Genomic DNA, 18,084 nt, shown 5'->3' with positions numbered 1-18,084 from the left:
AGAAAATATCAATCAATTATCTCATAATTTCTACCTCAAATTCAGTGTTACGTTACATAATGTCGGATATGATTTTACATTGATCATTTCACAGGGAAGCACATGATTATTAGATTCGATGAAACTTGTGTTGTAATGCAAATATACAATGTATTATACAAATGTACAATGTACAATGCAAGTATGCACGTCACGGACGTTGTTACGGATGTTAACTTGTTGCATTACGCATACACCGCCTGGTGGGTGATTATGGCATGCGTGGTAATACGGTGGGGATGTACTTCCGGCGTCACTTCCGGGCTGCTCGTGGACCATGGCTTGCTTGAACTGACATCGGCTCCGTGTCCTTTTCCACAAGCGGCTGAAACAGTGATCGGGTCGGAGCTTCTGAGGAAAAGGTTTTGTTCGGAGTTTCTCATTTTATTATTAATACTGAGAAAGATATTCCATAAAACGATCATTTGAAGCGATTCTTGATAATATTAATAATAATATTAAGAGAGATAGGGCGAACATTATGATTGTACATAGCACGATATGACAGAGAGATGTGGATGGATTATGACGAAACGAGGGGATGAGATGGGTGGGGGAGAAGAAGAAGAAGAGCCGAATAGTATTAGGTTCAGGTCCGAATCCAGATCCGGTTTATCAGTGGATACAAAACGTTACCTGTTTATCCTGGTGGAGGTTTCTGCGATACCGAGTGTCGTTATACTTCGTTACTTGTGAAAGTAATCCTGTTGTTGGCTTCATGTTTAATGTGGCTGGTTTAAGATGTTAGGGTCACGCCGTTAAAATAACACCAAGTAGGTTGAGTCAGCTCGTCCTCCTTTTGAAGTCGGCAAAATGAGCACCAGGCTCCCGGAAACAGGGGGCACTGCATCAGCGGCGCGCGAAACTGGAAGTGTTTTTTTTGAGGCAACAGGTCTTTGGTCACGTGACATAAATCATCACTTTTCAACAGATTCACTTAATGTGTATTTATATTTATATTCTTGGGCAAAATGCCAGGGGTATAGAAAAGGCCCCTCTATATGGTATTGGTATGTGCCATGTGGCAAACCATAGAAAAGGCCCCTCTATATGGTACGTGCCATATGACAAACCATAGGCATAGAAAAGGCCCCTCTATATGGTACGTGCCATGTGACATACCATATGCATAGAAAAGGCCCCTCTACTCTATTTGGTACGTGCCATGTGACAAACCATAGGCATAGAAAAATCCCCTCTATATGGTATGTGCCATGTGACAAACCATAGAAAAGAAGGGACATTCAAAAAAAAATGTGTACATGCTGGACTACCCTCATGTTATTAGGAGGAACCAAGTAATGCTCTAGTCTAGTGTCTAGACTAGGTTACGAAGTTCACATAAAGGGGAGCCCTACATCTGGCAAATAAAATACATTCATGTATCACATCACTTCTTCAAGCAGCTGCATGAATCAAATTGGCATTTTCCCCAAGAATGAATGCGAGCAGAACGGACAGCCCGACAAGCCCTTACCACATTGGACAAAATACAAAATAAAAAACAAACTTCTCTTTTTCTTAAAATACAGTTTTGTCAAAAAGGGTGGCTTTTTATTAGAAAGGGGATTCTGGTGTGTGTGTGTGTGTGTGTGTGTGTGTGTGTGTGTGTGTGTGTGTGTGTGTGTGTGTGTGTGTGTGTGTGTGTGTGTGTGTGTGTGTGTGTGTGTATATCTATGTTTGTGTGTATATCTATGTTTGTGTGTATCTATATGTGTGCGTGTATGTATCTATGTTTGTGTGCGTGTATGTATCTATGTTTGTGTGCGTGTATATATCTGTGTGTGTGTGTGTGTGTGTGTGTGTGTGTGTGTGTGTGTGTGTGTGTGTGTGTGTGTGTGTGTGTGTGTGTGTGTGTGTGTGTTAAAATTGGCATATTATTTATTTATCATTGAAAAAGGAACATATTTCATTTATCACTCATTTTGGGAACTCAAATGGTTAGTGTCATGTTCAAATTTGATGTGATGGTCGATAAAATCTGGTGATGATGTCACGGCCGACACATTTTTGCAGGGCTTCGGTACCTCAAAATTTGGCCCAACACAACTGTGTACATTACTCATAATGATGCTGAAAATCAGGTTGAAGAATTAATACTTTTTAAATACGAACAAATTGCAATTTGTTTATCGTTCAAGACTTCATTCAAGATGATAGAAAAGATTTGAAAAATAAAGAAGAAAAAAATTATTCAACCCAGATGGGACTGAAACCCACAATCCCCATCTTGAAAGTCTGATGCCTCATCCATGAGAACAATAAAGGGGTGCCAATTTGATTCATACAGCTGCATGAATAAGTAAATCTATTTTATTTGTCAGATGTAGGGCACCCCTTCATATGAACTTTTCTGGAGCATTACTTGGTTCCTCCTAAGAACACAATGGTTGTCCAGTATGTATATCAAATTTTTTGGAATGTCCCTACTTTTCTATAGTTTGCCACATGGGACATACCATATAAAGGGGCCTTTTCTATGCCCCTGGCATTTTCCCCAAGAATGCCTCTTCTTGTAACATGTTAGAATGATAAGGTGGTGCAATAGCCGCTGGATAAAATGGTGGTAAATACTGGAATGATTTTGCATTTACACCTTTAAACCTTCAAATTAAATTGAATGACATAATATTCTGTCTGTCTGTGAAACGTCTGTCCAGGGGAGTGGCTACACCCAGTCTGGGAGGGGCTTCAAAAACAAATATCCACTTTTTTTTTTTTTTTTTTGTACACAACATCGAGGCTCGTGAAAGAGCTAACATTAATCACACAAAAGGTGATATCGACACATACAACACAAAATAAGTGGAGCGGTAGATGAGATGGGGAGAGAGGGGGAAGGACACAAACAGAAAATTTGAGAGCAGGGACATCGAGAGAAATGTGGGAGGGAGAGGGCTTGGGGGGAGGTAGGAGAAGTATAAAACATATGAACACTGCAAGGACTTCCAGGAAAGAAGTTGGAATTTTAAATAAGTGTATTTGGTGTGAATTAGCGGGGGTAGAAAAGATCAACGTTTTGGATGGGGGAAGATAAGAGATGGTGGTGAGCAGCTGTTTTAAAGATCTGGAGGGAGGAGTAGGATTGAAGGGAGTGGGGGAGTTTGTTCCAGAGGCAGGAGAAAAGGGGAATAAAAGAGTGAAGGTGAGCAGAGAGCCTAGATTTTGGCAGTTTAACCATAAGAGGGTTGCTGGCAGATCTTGTGCGACCTGTGGGAATATTAGGGGGACAGAGCACAGAGAGAGCTGGGGGAGCAAGGTTGGAGAGGACTCGGTAGAAGACAGAAAGACCACCAAACCTGCCTGCGGTGAGTGAGCGAAAGGCCATCAGAGTTAGCTTCATCGCAGGATGTTCCAATGATTCTGAAAGCTTTGGTTTCAACAGCGTGAAGCCGAGCGAGCTGTGAGGCAGGAGCACAGGCCCAGAGGGGGTAACAGTATTCCATAGAGCTGCGGATGAAAGCCTTGTATGTGGTGAGGAATCTCAGGCGTGCCAAGGAAGGACTTCGCACGACGGAGGATGCCCAGTCGGCGACTGGCTTTGGAGGCCAGATTTGAAATGTGGTTTTCCCAGGAAAGATCATGGCAAATAGTGAGACCCAAAAGCTTGAGTGACAGAACTTCTTGGAGAGGATTATTCAGAAAGTGGATGGGAGGGTTTTCCAGTCGGTCTTTTCGGAGAGACATCGTAAGAGTGTGAGATTTATCAACTCGGGTTGATAGAGAGGATTTTCCTGATAGAGAGGTTGATAGAGTTGATAGAGAGGGACACAAGATTTTGAGGCAAACACAGAGGTGAGGCATTCGGCTTTGTCACGTGCGGTGTCAACTGTGTAGCTATTTAAATTAAGGGAGGGGATGGAAGGGAACAAACACCAGAAATGGATTTGACCAGACTCCACCAGGATTTGGAGGAAGGAGACAGGTTTGAGAGTTCAATCTTGAGTGTGGGGAGATAGTGCTTCCTTGCACTCCTGAGAGTAGATACACACTTGTTCCAAGCTTGGTGTAAGAACTGAGATTGCCTTCAGTTGGATTTGCCTTCCAAGAGGCAAAGGCAAGTTGTTTCAGGGCAAATGCCTCTCCACAAGATTTAGCGTACCATGGATGGGAGGAAGGGTAAAACAACTGAAGACGAGATGGGATAAATCTGTGCATGAGAGAGAGAGAGCAGTTTGCATTGGAAGAATTCCCAGGAAGAATTGATGTCAGAGGCAGTAGAGATGGGAGAAGGTGATTGATGGCTGCTTTCAGACCATGCCATTCAGCTTGAGTGAATTGCCAGACTCGTCGGCGCTGAGGAGGCTCTCTGAGAATGGCCACAGAGATGTCCACTTTAACAAGCACATGATCAGAAGAACCGATTGGAGCAGAAGAAGAGCAGCAGACATTTGCAGGGAAGTTTGTCATAACCAAGTCTGGAAGAGAAGATACTCCATTGACTGAGATCCTGGTCGGGAAATTGACAGATTGTGTCAGTCCCACTGAGTCACAGAAGTCCTTTGCTGAGGTGCCATGACTGGTGAGAGAGGAACCCACACCCAGCCAGCTAGCATGACGACAGTTGAAGTCATCACATATGAGGAAGAGAGAGAGTTTGGATGAGTTGATAGAAGTTGGTCCATGTTGTCCGACAGCGAAATGTAAATGGAGTCATCACTGTTTGGAGGATGGTACAGAACACATATGAACAAAAGGTGGGAGCGGAGAGGAAGCCGCAGCCAGAGGTACTCCTGGGGTTGGGGTGGAGAGAGGGCAGTGCAAGGAGAGTGAGGAAGAGAGTTTTTGATAAAGATAGCCACCCCACCACCAGGGCGAGGCTCAGGTCTATCATACCGGAGGAGGGAGTAACCAGGAAGAGATATTAATGAATCAGAGACATCTTGAAGGAGGAAAGTTTCTGTTAAGCAGATCAAGTCTGGATTGTCAGAAGCAACCTGAATGGAGAGATCAATCAGGTTTGAGCGAAGGCCCCAGATGTTTGAGGTCCATACCGTTAATGAGGAGAGAGGTGGAGCATCAGGTGCAGGCCAGGGGAGGGGAGGGGAGGGGTAGGGTCAGATGAAGGATGAGAGGTGGAGGTAGGGAGAGCAGTTGATAGTGTCAGAGATTGCAGAAGAGTTACTAGAAAGGGAAGGATGAGGAGGACGAAAGGTTTGATGGTGATGGAATGAGGCACAGTTAGGGGTTGTTTGAGTGGAGTGGGGGGAGCAGAGGAAAGTAGAAGGTTGGGGGACGTGGAGGTATGAGATAGAAGGGAGACGAAGTGGGGAGGAGGCAGCTTTAAGGAGGAGGCGGGAGGCGGGAGGCGGGAGGTGGGAGGGGGGAGAGTTGGAGAGTTGGAGAGGGATGGTTGGGGGGGGGGTGATTTGAAGGGGAGGGATTGGGGGGAGTTTTGAATGGAGGGGCGAGAAGGGAGTTTCGGAGGGGAGGGGAAAGGGGGGAGTTTAGGAGGGGAGGGGAAAGGGGGGAGTTTATGAGGGGAGGGGCAAGGGGCGAGATTTGGAGGGGAGGGGCAAGGGGGGAGTTTCAAAAGTGGATGATTAATGAAAGATGAACATTTATAACAATTTGGGTTTATTGTGATTTTCAAGTTAGCGATCCGTTTAACAACGATGGAGGAGGGGTGGAATGAATGTGAATTTAGAGCATGTAGTGAGAAAGAATTGTAAGAGATTGAATATTTTTTTGAAGTGGAATTAGTTGAAGAGGGAATTGAAAAACGCCTTTTAAATAGGAAGAAAAACAGCGTGTTGTAATATACCACTGAATAAAACACTGCAGGGGAAAGTTTAAAAATATTGTTACGGATTTGGTAGAGCAATATGTAGAGCAGAGTAGATCTGAGTCAGTAACATGCTTCGACTGTCGCGATAGGGAATCTACCTGTAATAAGTCATGTGTAGGCATTTTGTCGGCTAAGATGAACGAATGTGAATCTACCAGGAGATTCGTGTGTTAAGTAGTGTCGGGAATAATGAGTAGAGCCCTTGAATGTCTCACCTGGTAGTCAAGCCTTTGTCTATTTTGGCACTGCACACCACTTAAACATTAGTTAGGACCTTTAGTACAACACTAAATGACGCCTTCCCCCTCTGACATGACTTAAGAAAAAATCAGGCTACAACATCTCCTCAATTGGCTGCCACCATTTACGCCTCTGAGAGGCGTACCCACCTCGCATAGCACATGCTATAACACAAGGACCACGGAGTAGGGGACGAGAGTTTGAGTGACGCAGTGGGCGTGCACAGGGGCGAGTAGGTGGAGGCTCTGATTGGCAGACCAGTGCGCCAATGGTGACGTCACCGGCGAGAGATATTAACGAGGGCCAGATGCCATTTTCGAGACCAGAGTGAGGAGTGCAGATCTGATCAGGAGTTCGTTTTGAGGTGCGATCCTGACAGTCGAGTTCAGCACAAGTTGAGTTGAGAGAATGCCAGGCAGTTTGTTTGAGGTGCGCACGGGCAGAGTTGGCAGTGGATCCAGAGCAGTTGGATTCCTGGCAGTGCAGTGCAGAGCCCGAGTCCATTTTGACCAGTTGAGTTTGAGACGTGGCAAGACTTTGGGTCCGGTAGACCTCGTGTGGAGCCGCTGGCCTGCGTGGGACGAATGGCGCTTGGAGCGAGGCCTTGAGAGACTTGGAGCGAAGGACCTCGTGGTGTGCGGTTGGGGCCGAACCGAGCCGTGTGTTGGACAGCAGCCAAGGAAGACGACAAGACAAGCTAAGCCGAGCTCTGTGTGTACATTTTACAAGACGTGTTTCTTTCTTTAATTCATCTCTCTCGTCTCGTGTTTGATATCTGGTGTGTGTGGGATCCCAATTTAGTTACCTTAGGTTTATCGTCACATTTTCCTGTCCCTGCCTGTTATTCAATAAACCCTTATATTATTTTTTGTATATAATACCTGAATGCAGTTTACCAGGTGATTCATTTGATAGTTAAGGCTGCGGGGACTTGCGCTGCTTCCCTCCATTCCGCGTGCTTCGGGGTTTTAGATTTTGGAATCCGCTATTGAGCTTCCACCTCGGAGTTAAAGCCTTCCTGATCGGCATCCGCGATCGCCAGATATTAATTTCGGCGGTTGCGTGACATTTGGTGTCAGGAGTGGGATTCAAACCTAGCGGACAATTTTTTTGTCTGGAGGTGGCGAGTCGACGCCGGCTGGGTGAAAAACCCCGCCCAGCATTTGGAACCGAAATTTTCATAATCGAGGCAGAGAAATTTGTAGAGTCGATTGGACATATGGAGCGCGATATCGCGTCTTCGACATATTTTAATTTTGTTTTCGGAATTAAAATAAATACACGCGCGGAAACGACCTTCCGAAAAGCGGATGTCGGAAGTCGACGAGATGGATGTACGCAGCGAGGCCTCTGTCAGTGTAGGGAGTGATCCGGAAATGGGGAAATGGAGGATAGCGTTGGAACTTCCCCCGCCGGAGAGATGGCCCCCATAGACACCCAGGCCTTAATGGAATTTATGCAGGGAATGAAAAGTGGGTTGGAAAATAAAATGGAGGGAATGAGTAAGGAGATGGGAGAAATGAGGGCCGATAGTGAGCGATTGGGAAATCAAATGGGAGAAATGAAAAATGAATTAAAGGGAAACATGAACACACAGGGTGAGTGAATGGAAAGCAAAATGGAGTCCCAGCGGAATGAATGTAGGGAAGGAATGAAGGGAATGAGTGATCGATTGGAGGGAAGAATTGAAGGATTGATGGAAAAAAGTGGAGGGGCAAATGGATAGATTAAAGGAGGGATTGAAAGAACAAATTGAAGGGATGAAAAATAAAATTGTTGGATTGGAGGGAAAAATGGAGGGGATGAATGAACAAATTAATGGACAAGGGAAGGAAAGGAATTGAACAATTGGAAGGAAAAATTAGGGAAATGGCACAGCAGCTGGGGGAACGAATTGATGGCAGAGAAGGGAGAGTGCAAAGTCAAATTACGAACCGAATGGGGGAATTGGAGGGTGAAGTAGGTACTAAAATGAAGAAGATAGAAACATCCATGGGGAAAATATGTAAATCAATACGGACAGAATTAGTGTCAAAAATAGAGGAGGGCGTGACCAAGGCTGTCCGAATGGGGGAAAAGTTGGGGGGTAGAATTGAGGAAGTAAATGGCGACCTGGAAGGCTATCAGGGCCGGGTGGATGCCAGAATGCGACAGCAGAGTGAGGAATGGGGACTGCTCAAACAACAGGGGGACAAATTGGCCGAGGAGGTAAAAGGGTTGGAAGCCCGCATAACAGAGCAGGAGAAGGGGTTAATTGAGAAAGGCCTGTGGGGGCCGTGAATGGATAATGAAAGGGTGAGTGATTTGGTGCAGGAGCGACTGGAGACCTGGGACAATACCATCAAGGCAGAGGTTGTTCAGGTCCAAGAAAACCGAAGGGAAGAGGTGAGTCGGTCTGTTAAACATCTTCAGGATCAGATTAAGGTGACCCAGGAGACCCTCACCATGAGCCACATTTGGACACCAGAGGCTCCGAAACTGAATGCCCAGTTGGGGAGGTGTTTTGGCCCCAGATTGGATTTGGACAGAGAGGCATCGGGGAATAGAGTCTCTGGAAAAACAATCGCCCTTGTACATTTTGATGGGTCAGGGAGCCTCGAGGCTTTCCTGACACAATTTGAGTGTGTGTCTCAGCTCAATGGTTGGGGAGAGCGGGACCGCATGGGGAATCTGGTGGCGGCACTGCGGGGGTCAGCCGCAGACGTGCTAAACGTAGTCCCAGAGGGAATATTGACCAGCAAGGCCATCTGTGAGGCCTTGAATCATAGGTACGGGACAGGCACAAGGTGCGATCTGGTCAGGGCACAGCTGCTGCATCGCAGGCAAAAGCCTAATGAGACGTTGCAGGAGCTGGCCCAGGATATATACCAATCTGTGAGGATAGCATATAGAGACCTACCAGCACAGGCGTGGGACAAGCTGGCGATAGAAAAGATTATGGCTGCTCTTCCTGATCCCGAGGTCCGGACGTTGGTGGAGTTACAGGACCCACCCACGGTGCACAGGGCGGCAGAATGTGCGGCGAGACTGACCTTTCTGAGGAGGGAGGAGGGATTTCTGCCAATATTGGGATGCGGAGAGGTGAGGATTGAGTTGGGTGGTCTGGTTGTCAGCGTGGTTGCATGGGTGGCAGAGGTGTGCGATCAGTGTCTATTGGGACTGAGTTTCCTGGTGGAACATGACTGCCAACTAGACCTTGGGCGTGGTCATATGTGGTTGGGCACTGAGAGGCTGCAGTTAGTGGGACTGGGGGATGACGAGGAGGTGCAGGGGACGTGGCTGGAGGTGCCACGCACTGTGACCGTGCCTCCCAGGTCCGAGAGAGTGGTGATAGCGGAGTTAGCAGCAGGTGCTCAACCCATTGGCCAGCTGGGACTAGTGGAGTCGTGGTCCTCACAGGGGACGGAGGGATTGATGGTGGGTCGCACCCTCGTAGACACCCGTGGGCCTATGCTGGCAGTCAGGCTGCTCAACTTGTCCGATAGCCCCCGCACTGTAAGGGGCGGAGCCATTGTAGCCAAATGCAGTAGCATAGTAGAGGTCACCAGAGGAGTTGGATCCACATGCTTGCCAGTACAGCTTGAAAGAGGGCAAAATTTGGGGAAATGTGATTGGCCAGAGGGAGTGCGGGACATGACGACACGCTCTGAAGAGGGCCTAACATCGGAGCAGGTAGAGACATTGCACAATTTGGTTGGTAAGAACTTGGATGTTTTTTCTCTCTCCCCCGAGGATGTTGGACGCACGAGTCTCGTCAGGCACCAAATTAGTACTGGCTCGGCTCGGCCTGTTCGCCAACCGCCGAGGCGGCTCCCTTTCGCTGAGAAAGAGGAGGCAGAGGAACAGGTGAGCAAAATGGAAAGAGGCGGATTTATCGAGCCCTCGGTGAGTCCTTGGGTGTCACCCATTGTGCTGGTGAAAAAGAAGGATGGGACCACTCGGTTCTGTGTGGACTACCGCCAGCTCAATCATGTGATGCTCAAAGACTCGTATCCCCTGCCAAGGATTGATGACACCCTCAATGCCATTTCAGTCTCAAAATGGTTCTCTACATTGGATTTAAAGAGTGGTTATTGGCAGGTGGAAATGGATAAAGAGGCGAGGGAGAAAACAGCGTTCACCACAGGAAAGGGTCTCTGACAGTATGGAGTTATGTCTTTTGGATTGTGCAATGCCCCTGCCATGTTTGAGCGTCTGATGGAATGTGTTTTAATTGGCTTACCATGGCAGACTTGCTTTGTCTACTTGGATGATGTATTGGTCCACGCTCCCTTATTTGAACATGCTGCTAAAAATTTGTCAGAGGTTTTTGAGAGATTAAGGGGTGCCGGGTTGAAATTGAATCCGAGCAAGTGTGAAATTTTCAGGAGAGAGGTGACTTACCTGGGCCACGTGATTAGTGAGAGCGGCATGGCCACTGACCCTGGGAAAGTAAAATCAGTAAAAGAGTGGCCCGCCACCAAAAATGTAGGGGAGGTCAGAGGATTTTTGGGCCTCTGCTCTTACTACAGGAGATTTGTGGCAAATTTCGCAGAAATTGCAAGACCTTTGCACAAATTGACAGAGAAAGGAGCCAAATTTATATGGTCAGAGAGCTGCATCGAGGCATTCAATCACTTAAAACAATGTCTGGTGGAGGCCCCAGTTTTGGCATACCCGACGGATGATGGAAATTACATCCTGGACACAGATGCGAGCCAGGAAGGATTGGGAGCTGTGTTGTCACAAATGCAACAGGGAGTCGAGAGGGTTATTGCGTATTGCAGTCGGGCACTTTCGAGGCCCGAACAAAATTATTGCGTTACCCGCAAAGAACTATTGGCTCTACTGTCTGCAGTTGGACACTTTCACCCTTACCTTTATGGGAGGGAGTTTGTGATCCGAGTGGATCATGCCTCCTTGCAATGGCTTCTTTGGTTCAAAGAGCCACAGGGGCAAATTGCAAGGTGGCTTGAGAGGCTGCAGCAGTACAATCTCTCTGTGCAACATCGGCCTGGCAAAGCACATGCCAATGCAGACGCTTTCGCTCAGCGCCCCTGTTGGGAGGTACAGTGTAAACTTTGTGATAGACAAGAAGCCAAGGATCCAATTGGGCAGGACCAAATTGATGCATGCCTATATGCAGCGAGAGTGACCAGACAAACTTTGCGACAACCCCAACCTGAATTGGGCGATGTGAATTGGCGAAAGAGTCAAAGGGAGGATCCTGTTTTGGGGCCCCTTTTTCATTGGCTAGATGAGGACAAAAGACCTTCTTGGGAGGAGATTGCTCCACATGGGGCCCAGGTAAAGGCCTATTGGGCACAGTGGCAGATGTTGGGGTTGAAAGATGGCTATTTGTTCAGAAAGTGGGTGACACCAACGGGCGATGTAGCTTCCTGGTTGATAATTGTACCAAACAAATTGAAGGAAGTGGTTATGGGGCACGTGCATGGGACTAGGACAATGGGGCATTTGGGCATGGCCAAAACTTTGTCCAAATTGCGGCAGAGGTTCTACTGGGTGAATTCGGGCAGGGACATTCAAAATTGGGTGAGATCCTGCGACCTCTGCCACGGTAAGAAGGGACCCCCACATGCGCACAAGGCCCCGCTCCAGGTATACAATGTAGGAGCACCACTCGAGCGGGTGGCAGTAGATGTGGTCGGGCCCCTGCCAGCCACCCGCCGAGGGAACTGGTACATTATGGTGGCAATGGACTACTTCACCAAGTGGCCACAAGCCTACCCATTGCCCAACCAGGAAGCCCGGCTGGTAGCTCAAGTTTTGGTTGAGGGATTCTTCTCCCGATTTGGCGTTCCAAGGGAGCTACACACCGACCAGTGCCGGAACTTTGAATCCGCCCTCCTGCAGTCGGTGTGCGAGCTCCTCCAAATTCACAAGATGCGGACGACCCCCCTTAGGCCTCAATCGGATGGGATGGTAGAGAGGTTCAACCGGACACTGTTGACACAATTGCCCCTCTTTACATCCGAAAACCCACAGGATTGGGACGAGCACCTTCCCTTAATTTTGATGGCATACCGGACCGCCCAGCATGCGACCACTCGGTGCACCCCCGCCTTGTTGATGTTCGGTAGGGATATGCGAGTCCCCACAGATTTGTTGATGGGACCGTCACCAGGGGAACCAGGTGAGCCATCTGTGGAAAGCTATGCAACCAATTTGAAAGCGAGCATGGAAAAGGCTCATGAGTTTGCGAGGAAGCAAATTGGCTTGGCTTCTTCGCATATGAAAACGCGGTATGACGCTCGGGCGCACACACCTCGGTTCCTTCCCGGAGACCTTGTTTGGCTCTACTGGCCACGGAGAAGGAAGGGGGTGTGCCAAAAACTCACCTCACCTTGGAAGGGCCCCGGGGTGGTGTTTCGGCAGGTGACTGATGTGGTGTTCAAAATTCAGATGGGCCCGCATACCCTTCCACAGATAGTTCACGGGGATAGATTGAGCTCCTACATGGGTCGGGAGGCTCCGGGGTGGATTGGAAGGGTGAGGGGGAAATTATGTGTGGTGGATGGCACTCTTGGACCCGACCAACCTGCAACTACCTGCAATTGAGGTGAGTGTTTTGAGGTGTGCTGTCCCAGGCTCCAGGATTTGCTTGGAAATTTTGGGGACATGTAATTTGGAGTTGGGAGGCGGGTGAGAGTGATGAAATGGCCGGTGAGGGGGATGGAATGGGGGCCACACAGTGTCTTGTGGGTGGCGTATGTTTTGGTGTTGTGGTTATGTGTTTTGAAGTGGTCGTGAGAGTGGAAACTGGAAATGGATGAGTGATGATTATTGGAGGAAATGAGTAAGTGGTGATTATTGTGTTTTGGAAATGTGTAATGATTAAATGTGAACTGGGGGATTTCACATGTAGCAGGCCATGGCAAACCTTTGTAACATCTTTTGAACCATTTCTATGAATTGTGCTGAGTTGTGCTGAGAATTGAATGGCAGCGGTGGAGGAAGTGTGTTTTGGGGTCTTGTGGGTGGGGAAGGTGTGTGTGGGGAAGGATCAAGCTCTGAGGAGCGAGTCTGCGGCCCCCCTCTGCGGCAATTACCCCTGGCAGCCGGTGGTAACTGGAAATTGGAGCTCGTCGGTGGAGGGTCTGGATGGGTGCCGTGGGGTGAGGAAGTCCCCCGGTGACCCGTGTTGCTACGCTGGAGCAGGAGGCCGTGGAGGAGCCTGGTGTGTGTGGAGACCCATAACGGCGGAAAGGGGCTGTTGGGCTGCCGTGGGCCAAGAGGTAAAGGGAGGGTGGGGGGGGGGGGGGGTGGCAATGAACTTGTAAGTCGGTTGACTTGTTTTGGGACTGCGGGCACCACAGCCTGAAGCGCCCCCACCATCTTGTTGTGCGGTACCTCCCGGCTGCCTAGTTGAGGAATGCACACACATGATATGACATCGATGCCATGGTCCTGCAGGGGGGTGAATTGAATAAGTGCTTTGTTGATTTTTGAAATGTAATGATGAGTTTCGGAATGAGTATGAGTGGATAAGGGGTTTGTGTTGTACGAATGAGGGTGAAATCCACCGAGCCGTGTCACTCACTGGTAACACCTGGAAAAAGCCCGTGGAAATTTTGGGGGTGCATTGGGGATGGCCCCGCAGGTAAGGTTGTTTCTTGTTGCATCCACCGGGGGGACACGATCTGTAGATCGGGGTATGTAAAAATGTTTAGAGTCTTTGGAATTTTCTGGTTAAGGTTAAGTTTTGTGGTTAATGTAGGAGTTTTGAGTGTTGTTTGTTTCCTCCCTCCATAGGAACAACGGATCGAAATCAATGTACATATTTGATTGCATGGCTGTTAAGGGGTTTAGTTGTTAAGGAAGTGTAGGTAGGTAGTCAAACTCACTTCCCACAGCCCTTCCTGATTTATTTCATAGGTTAATTAAGTGTGTGACAGTAAGTGTTAAGGCTGGAATGGTAGCACCTGCAGTGAACATTGCAGGAGCTATGGTTCCGGGGGGGGGGGGGGGGGGGGAGTGGGAGGTGGACTGTGTTACGAATTTAGTAGAGCAATATGTAGAGCAGAGTAGATGAGTAGGTAACATGCTTCGACTGTCGCGATAGGGAATCTACCTGTAATAAGTCATGTGTAGGCGTTTTGTCGGCTAAGATATATGATTGTGAATCTACCAGGAGATTCGTGTGTTAAGTAGTGTAGGGAATAATGAGTAGAGCCCTTGTATGTCTCACCTGGTAGTCAAACCTTTGTCCATTTTGGCACTGCACACCACTTAAACATTAGTTGAAGTTAGTTTAGTTTAAGAAGTTAGGACCTTTAGTACAACACTAAATGACGCCTTCCTCCCTGACATGACTTAGGAAGAAATCAGGCTACAACACTGCCACAATTGGCCGCCACCATTTTCACCTCCGAGAGGCCTACCCACCTCGCTTAGCACGTGCTATAACACAAGGACCATGGAGTAGGGGACGAGAGTTGGAGTGACCAGTGGGCGTGCACAGGGGCGAGTCGGTGGAGGCTCTGATTGGCAGAGCAGTGCGCCAATGGTGTCGTCACCGGCGAGAGATATTAACGAGGGCCGGACGCCATTTCGAGACCAGAGTGAGGAGTGCAGATCTGATCAGGAGTTCATTTTGAGTTGTGATCCTGACAGTCGAGTTCAGCACGAGTTGAGTTAAGAGAACGCCAGGCAGTTCGTTTGAGGTGCGCACGGGCAGAGTTGGCAGATGGTCCAGAGCAGTTGGATTCCTGGCAGTTCGCAGTTCAGCGCAGTTGATCCCGAGCAGTTGGATTCCTGGCAGTGCAGTGCAGAGCCCGAGACCATTTTGAGCAGTTGGGTTTGAGACGCGGCAAGACTTTGTGTCCGGTCGACCTCGTGTGGAGCCGATGGCCTGCGTGGGACACCTGGCGCTTGGAGCGAGGCCTTGAGGGACTTGGAGTGAAGGACCTCGTCGTGTGCGGACGGGGCCGAATGGAGCTGTGTGTTGGACAGCAGTCAAGGAAGACGACAAGACAAGCTAAGCCGAGCTCCGCGTGTACATTTTACAAGACGTGTTTCTTTCTTTAATTCATCTCTCTCGTCTCGTGTTTGATATCTGGTGTGTATGGGATCCCAATTTAGTTACCTTGGGTTTATCGTCACATTTTCCTGTCCCTGCCTGTTATTCAATAAACCCTTATATTATTTTTTTGTATATAATACCTGAACGCAGTTTACCGGGTGATTGATTTGATAGTTAAGGCTGCGGGGACTTGCGCTGCTTCCCTCCATTCCGCGCACGTTGGGGTTTTAGATTTTGGAATCTGCTATTGAGCTTCTGCCTCAGAGTTAAAGCCTTCATGATCGGCATCCGCGATCGCCAGATATTAATTAACGTGGTTGCACGACAATATTTAAACAAAACCGTGAAGAACAGTCTTACATTCACAAAAATACCAACGGGGAGAGGGAGCCTAGAGGGACAACCACGAGTCACGTGAACAGGGGAAAAGGTGGAAGGCAAGGAGATAATGGGGGTGGGCGAGACAGCGCACGTGGAATGAAGCACACGATGGGATAACTTCACACGTGGAGAATGGGAAATAAATGTTGTTGTTGGTTTTTTCTGTTTTTGTTGTTTTTTTGGGGAGGGGGCGGGGGGATTAAAACGTTAGATAAAGAGTGGATGTTCGACGAAGTTTGTGGGAGAAGGGAAAAATCTAAGAACCTAGCACAAACAGCGAAGGATGGAACAAACTTTGACGGTGGACCAGGGAAGCCTGAGGCAAGGCCGCACATGCACGGCAAACAGAAACGATTAATTTATGAAAGATTAACACCGAGAAACCTCCTTGGGACACACTATAGCTTCACACACTGAAAGATAAATACAGTTTCGACAAAATACAATTGTGAACAATGACTTAACTTCGAAAACGTGGAGAACGTGTACAGCTTCGAAAATCTGTGCTGTCGTCGTCAAGATCTCATGAGATCTCCCCAATCTTGTGAGGTCTTGACTAAGAAACCAAGTAAAGTTATTATAATTCTTATTATATTTTATTTAAACCATTGCTGCAGACAGCTACATATAACTAAGTTTCTGAGATGACAGGATTATGCGTGTTGAACCTGAAAAGTTCAACTTCCAGCAAAGTGGAGACTCCTTGGTGCATGTGTGTGAGACAATTGCAGTGAGAGGAAAATAAAAACAGGTTTTATATGTATGTGTATTAAAAAAGAGAACCAACTCTGACCCTGAACGCGACAATTGCGACATGATGATGATGTCGTATGCATAAATTATACTAACACATCACCTTCAAACTAGGATAGCATCCATGTGCTACTCAGGTCTTTGAAGACAGAGATTTTTGGTCACAAATACATGGAAATAGAGCGGCCGATGCAGCTTACGCCATTATTATGGGCACATCAGGATAACGTTCTGGTCAATCATTTAGTTGTGACCATGCTTCACAGCTCAAAGGTGAGTGTGGCTGTTTCTTAGGTAGACTATGAGTCTAAATGTGGTGATCAAGCTGGATATGTTTACTGTTTCACTGGATACGTGATCAAATTGGATAAGATAATAACTCACAAAAAATTCCAAACAGAGGAAAGAAAATAACATGTGTAACTTTTCTGTGACTAACATAAGCATTGTATCCTTGGCAGGTCATCGGTGAAATGGAGAGCTTCTTGGAATGGCTCAAGTCCCAAGGCCTGAGAGCAGAAACAGCACAAGCAGTGATTGATAAGCTTGGAATTGAGGATCAGAAGGTTATTCGAGCTTGTACCGAGTCGGATGCATTGCGGACCGAACTCCTATCTCTCTCCAAAGATAAATTACAATTTGCAATGTATGCTGACTTCTGTAAATTTGTGAATTCTTTTTCGAAGCCACAAGATGTCCTGATTGTGGGTTCTTCTCTTTTGGGAAGTATTTTCGTCAACTTGGAGAATGTTATTCTGGAACTTTCCAGTTTCTGTGAAAAGATTTTCAGATCCCAAAATGTGCAACGGGACAACGTTTCTGGTTTCTCTGGAATCGGGTTCAGTGATGTCAGCAGCCTCCACTCTCAGGATGATGGATCAAGACCCATGTCTGGTATGTGACTTTTGAATATGACATCGCATGTCATCAAATATCTTGATGTTCCACCATTGTTTGTTTTTTTCTTTTAACTTGTATAATCTATTTTGGTGCAGTTTTGTATTGTCTAATATGAATGTATTTTTGATGGAGGGTACAAGGTAAATTTGAGCTCACCTGGAACATATTTCTGGGGAGCTTATGGGATGGCGCGTCATCAACCTCTTCTTCTCCTTCACTTGCAACTTCTTCTCCACAACTGCTGATGGGATTGTGACCAAACTTGGCTAAGATTATGTTTTGTATGTTCGAACTCGTTTTTCACGGCATTATAAAACAATCGAGGTTTCAGGGTGCAGCAAAAAATGTAATTTGAGGCACATTTTAAACATTTTTTTAATGTAACCTTGTACATGCAATCAGCATTGGGGGACACATGAAATATCAACCTTTTTCGTTGACTTCTGCTTCATGTCCCAGGATTTAACATCACCGGTCAAAATGGAAAGGAAACCCTCAATTTGATTTTGGGTCTTTCCTGGTGGAATGTGTTGCCATCTTTCAACTTTGCTTTTGGTGTGAAGCGTAGGGATTTGCGATGGCGTGCCATGCTTTGCTCTTGTAGTTTTAGTACCTCTCTTTCACCTTGATTGGGTTCAACATTATTGTTGTTGTTGTTGTTGTTGTTGTTGTTGTTGTTGTATTTCCCTGGATAGTTCTCTTGAACAGGTCCATTGCACGGAGACATCCAATCAATATCCCAGGAGTGACCCAGGGATCCCCCACATCTAATATGATGTGCCCCACCATCTCTTATCCTTGTTTAAACAATGAAATTCATCGTATAATTCTTTATATCTTAGAAATATTTTGTTGAACAATGTGAACGTTAAAAAAAAACTTTCGTTTGACAACAAACTCCAACCCACTCGTTAATAAAACAAACAAAATGTGGAAATTGCTTTTTTCGAAAAACAATTTG

At 47.1% G+C, this 18,084-nt stretch overlaps 1 protein-coding gene across 2 annotated transcripts in view; it reads left to right on the top strand.

Annotated features, from left to right (window-relative positions):
• Window positions 1–261: 261 nt before the first annotated feature.
• The window catches only part of LOC137418014 (uncharacterized), a 67,007-nt gene continuing 49,184 nt past the window's right edge, over window positions 262–18,084 (top strand). Inside the window, exons 1-3 of one of the 2 annotated variants that reach the window (XM_078770743.1) lie at window positions 262–401; window positions 16,685–16,869; window positions 16,993–17,117. In XM_078770743.1, coding sequence (XP_078626869.1) covers window positions 16,697–16,869; window positions 16,993–17,117 — 298 coding nt within the window. In that variant the 5' untranslated portion in view covers window positions 262–401; window positions 16,685–16,696. Of the gene's footprint in view, window positions 402–16,684; window positions 17,118–18,084 lie in introns of both variants that reach the window. The other variant, XM_068103986.2, reaches the window with a different exon arrangement.

The sequence above is a fragment of the Myxine glutinosa genome, chromosome 1 (genome assembly GCF_964187855.1).
Source record: "Myxine glutinosa chromosome 1, kmMyxGlut1.1, whole genome shotgun sequence".
NCBI lineage: Eukaryota > Metazoa > Chordata > Myxini > Myxiniformes > Myxinidae > Myxine > Myxine glutinosa.
The sequence above is the reverse complement of the archived record's forward strand: the minus strand, read 5'-3'. Positions and strand labels throughout refer to the sequence as shown.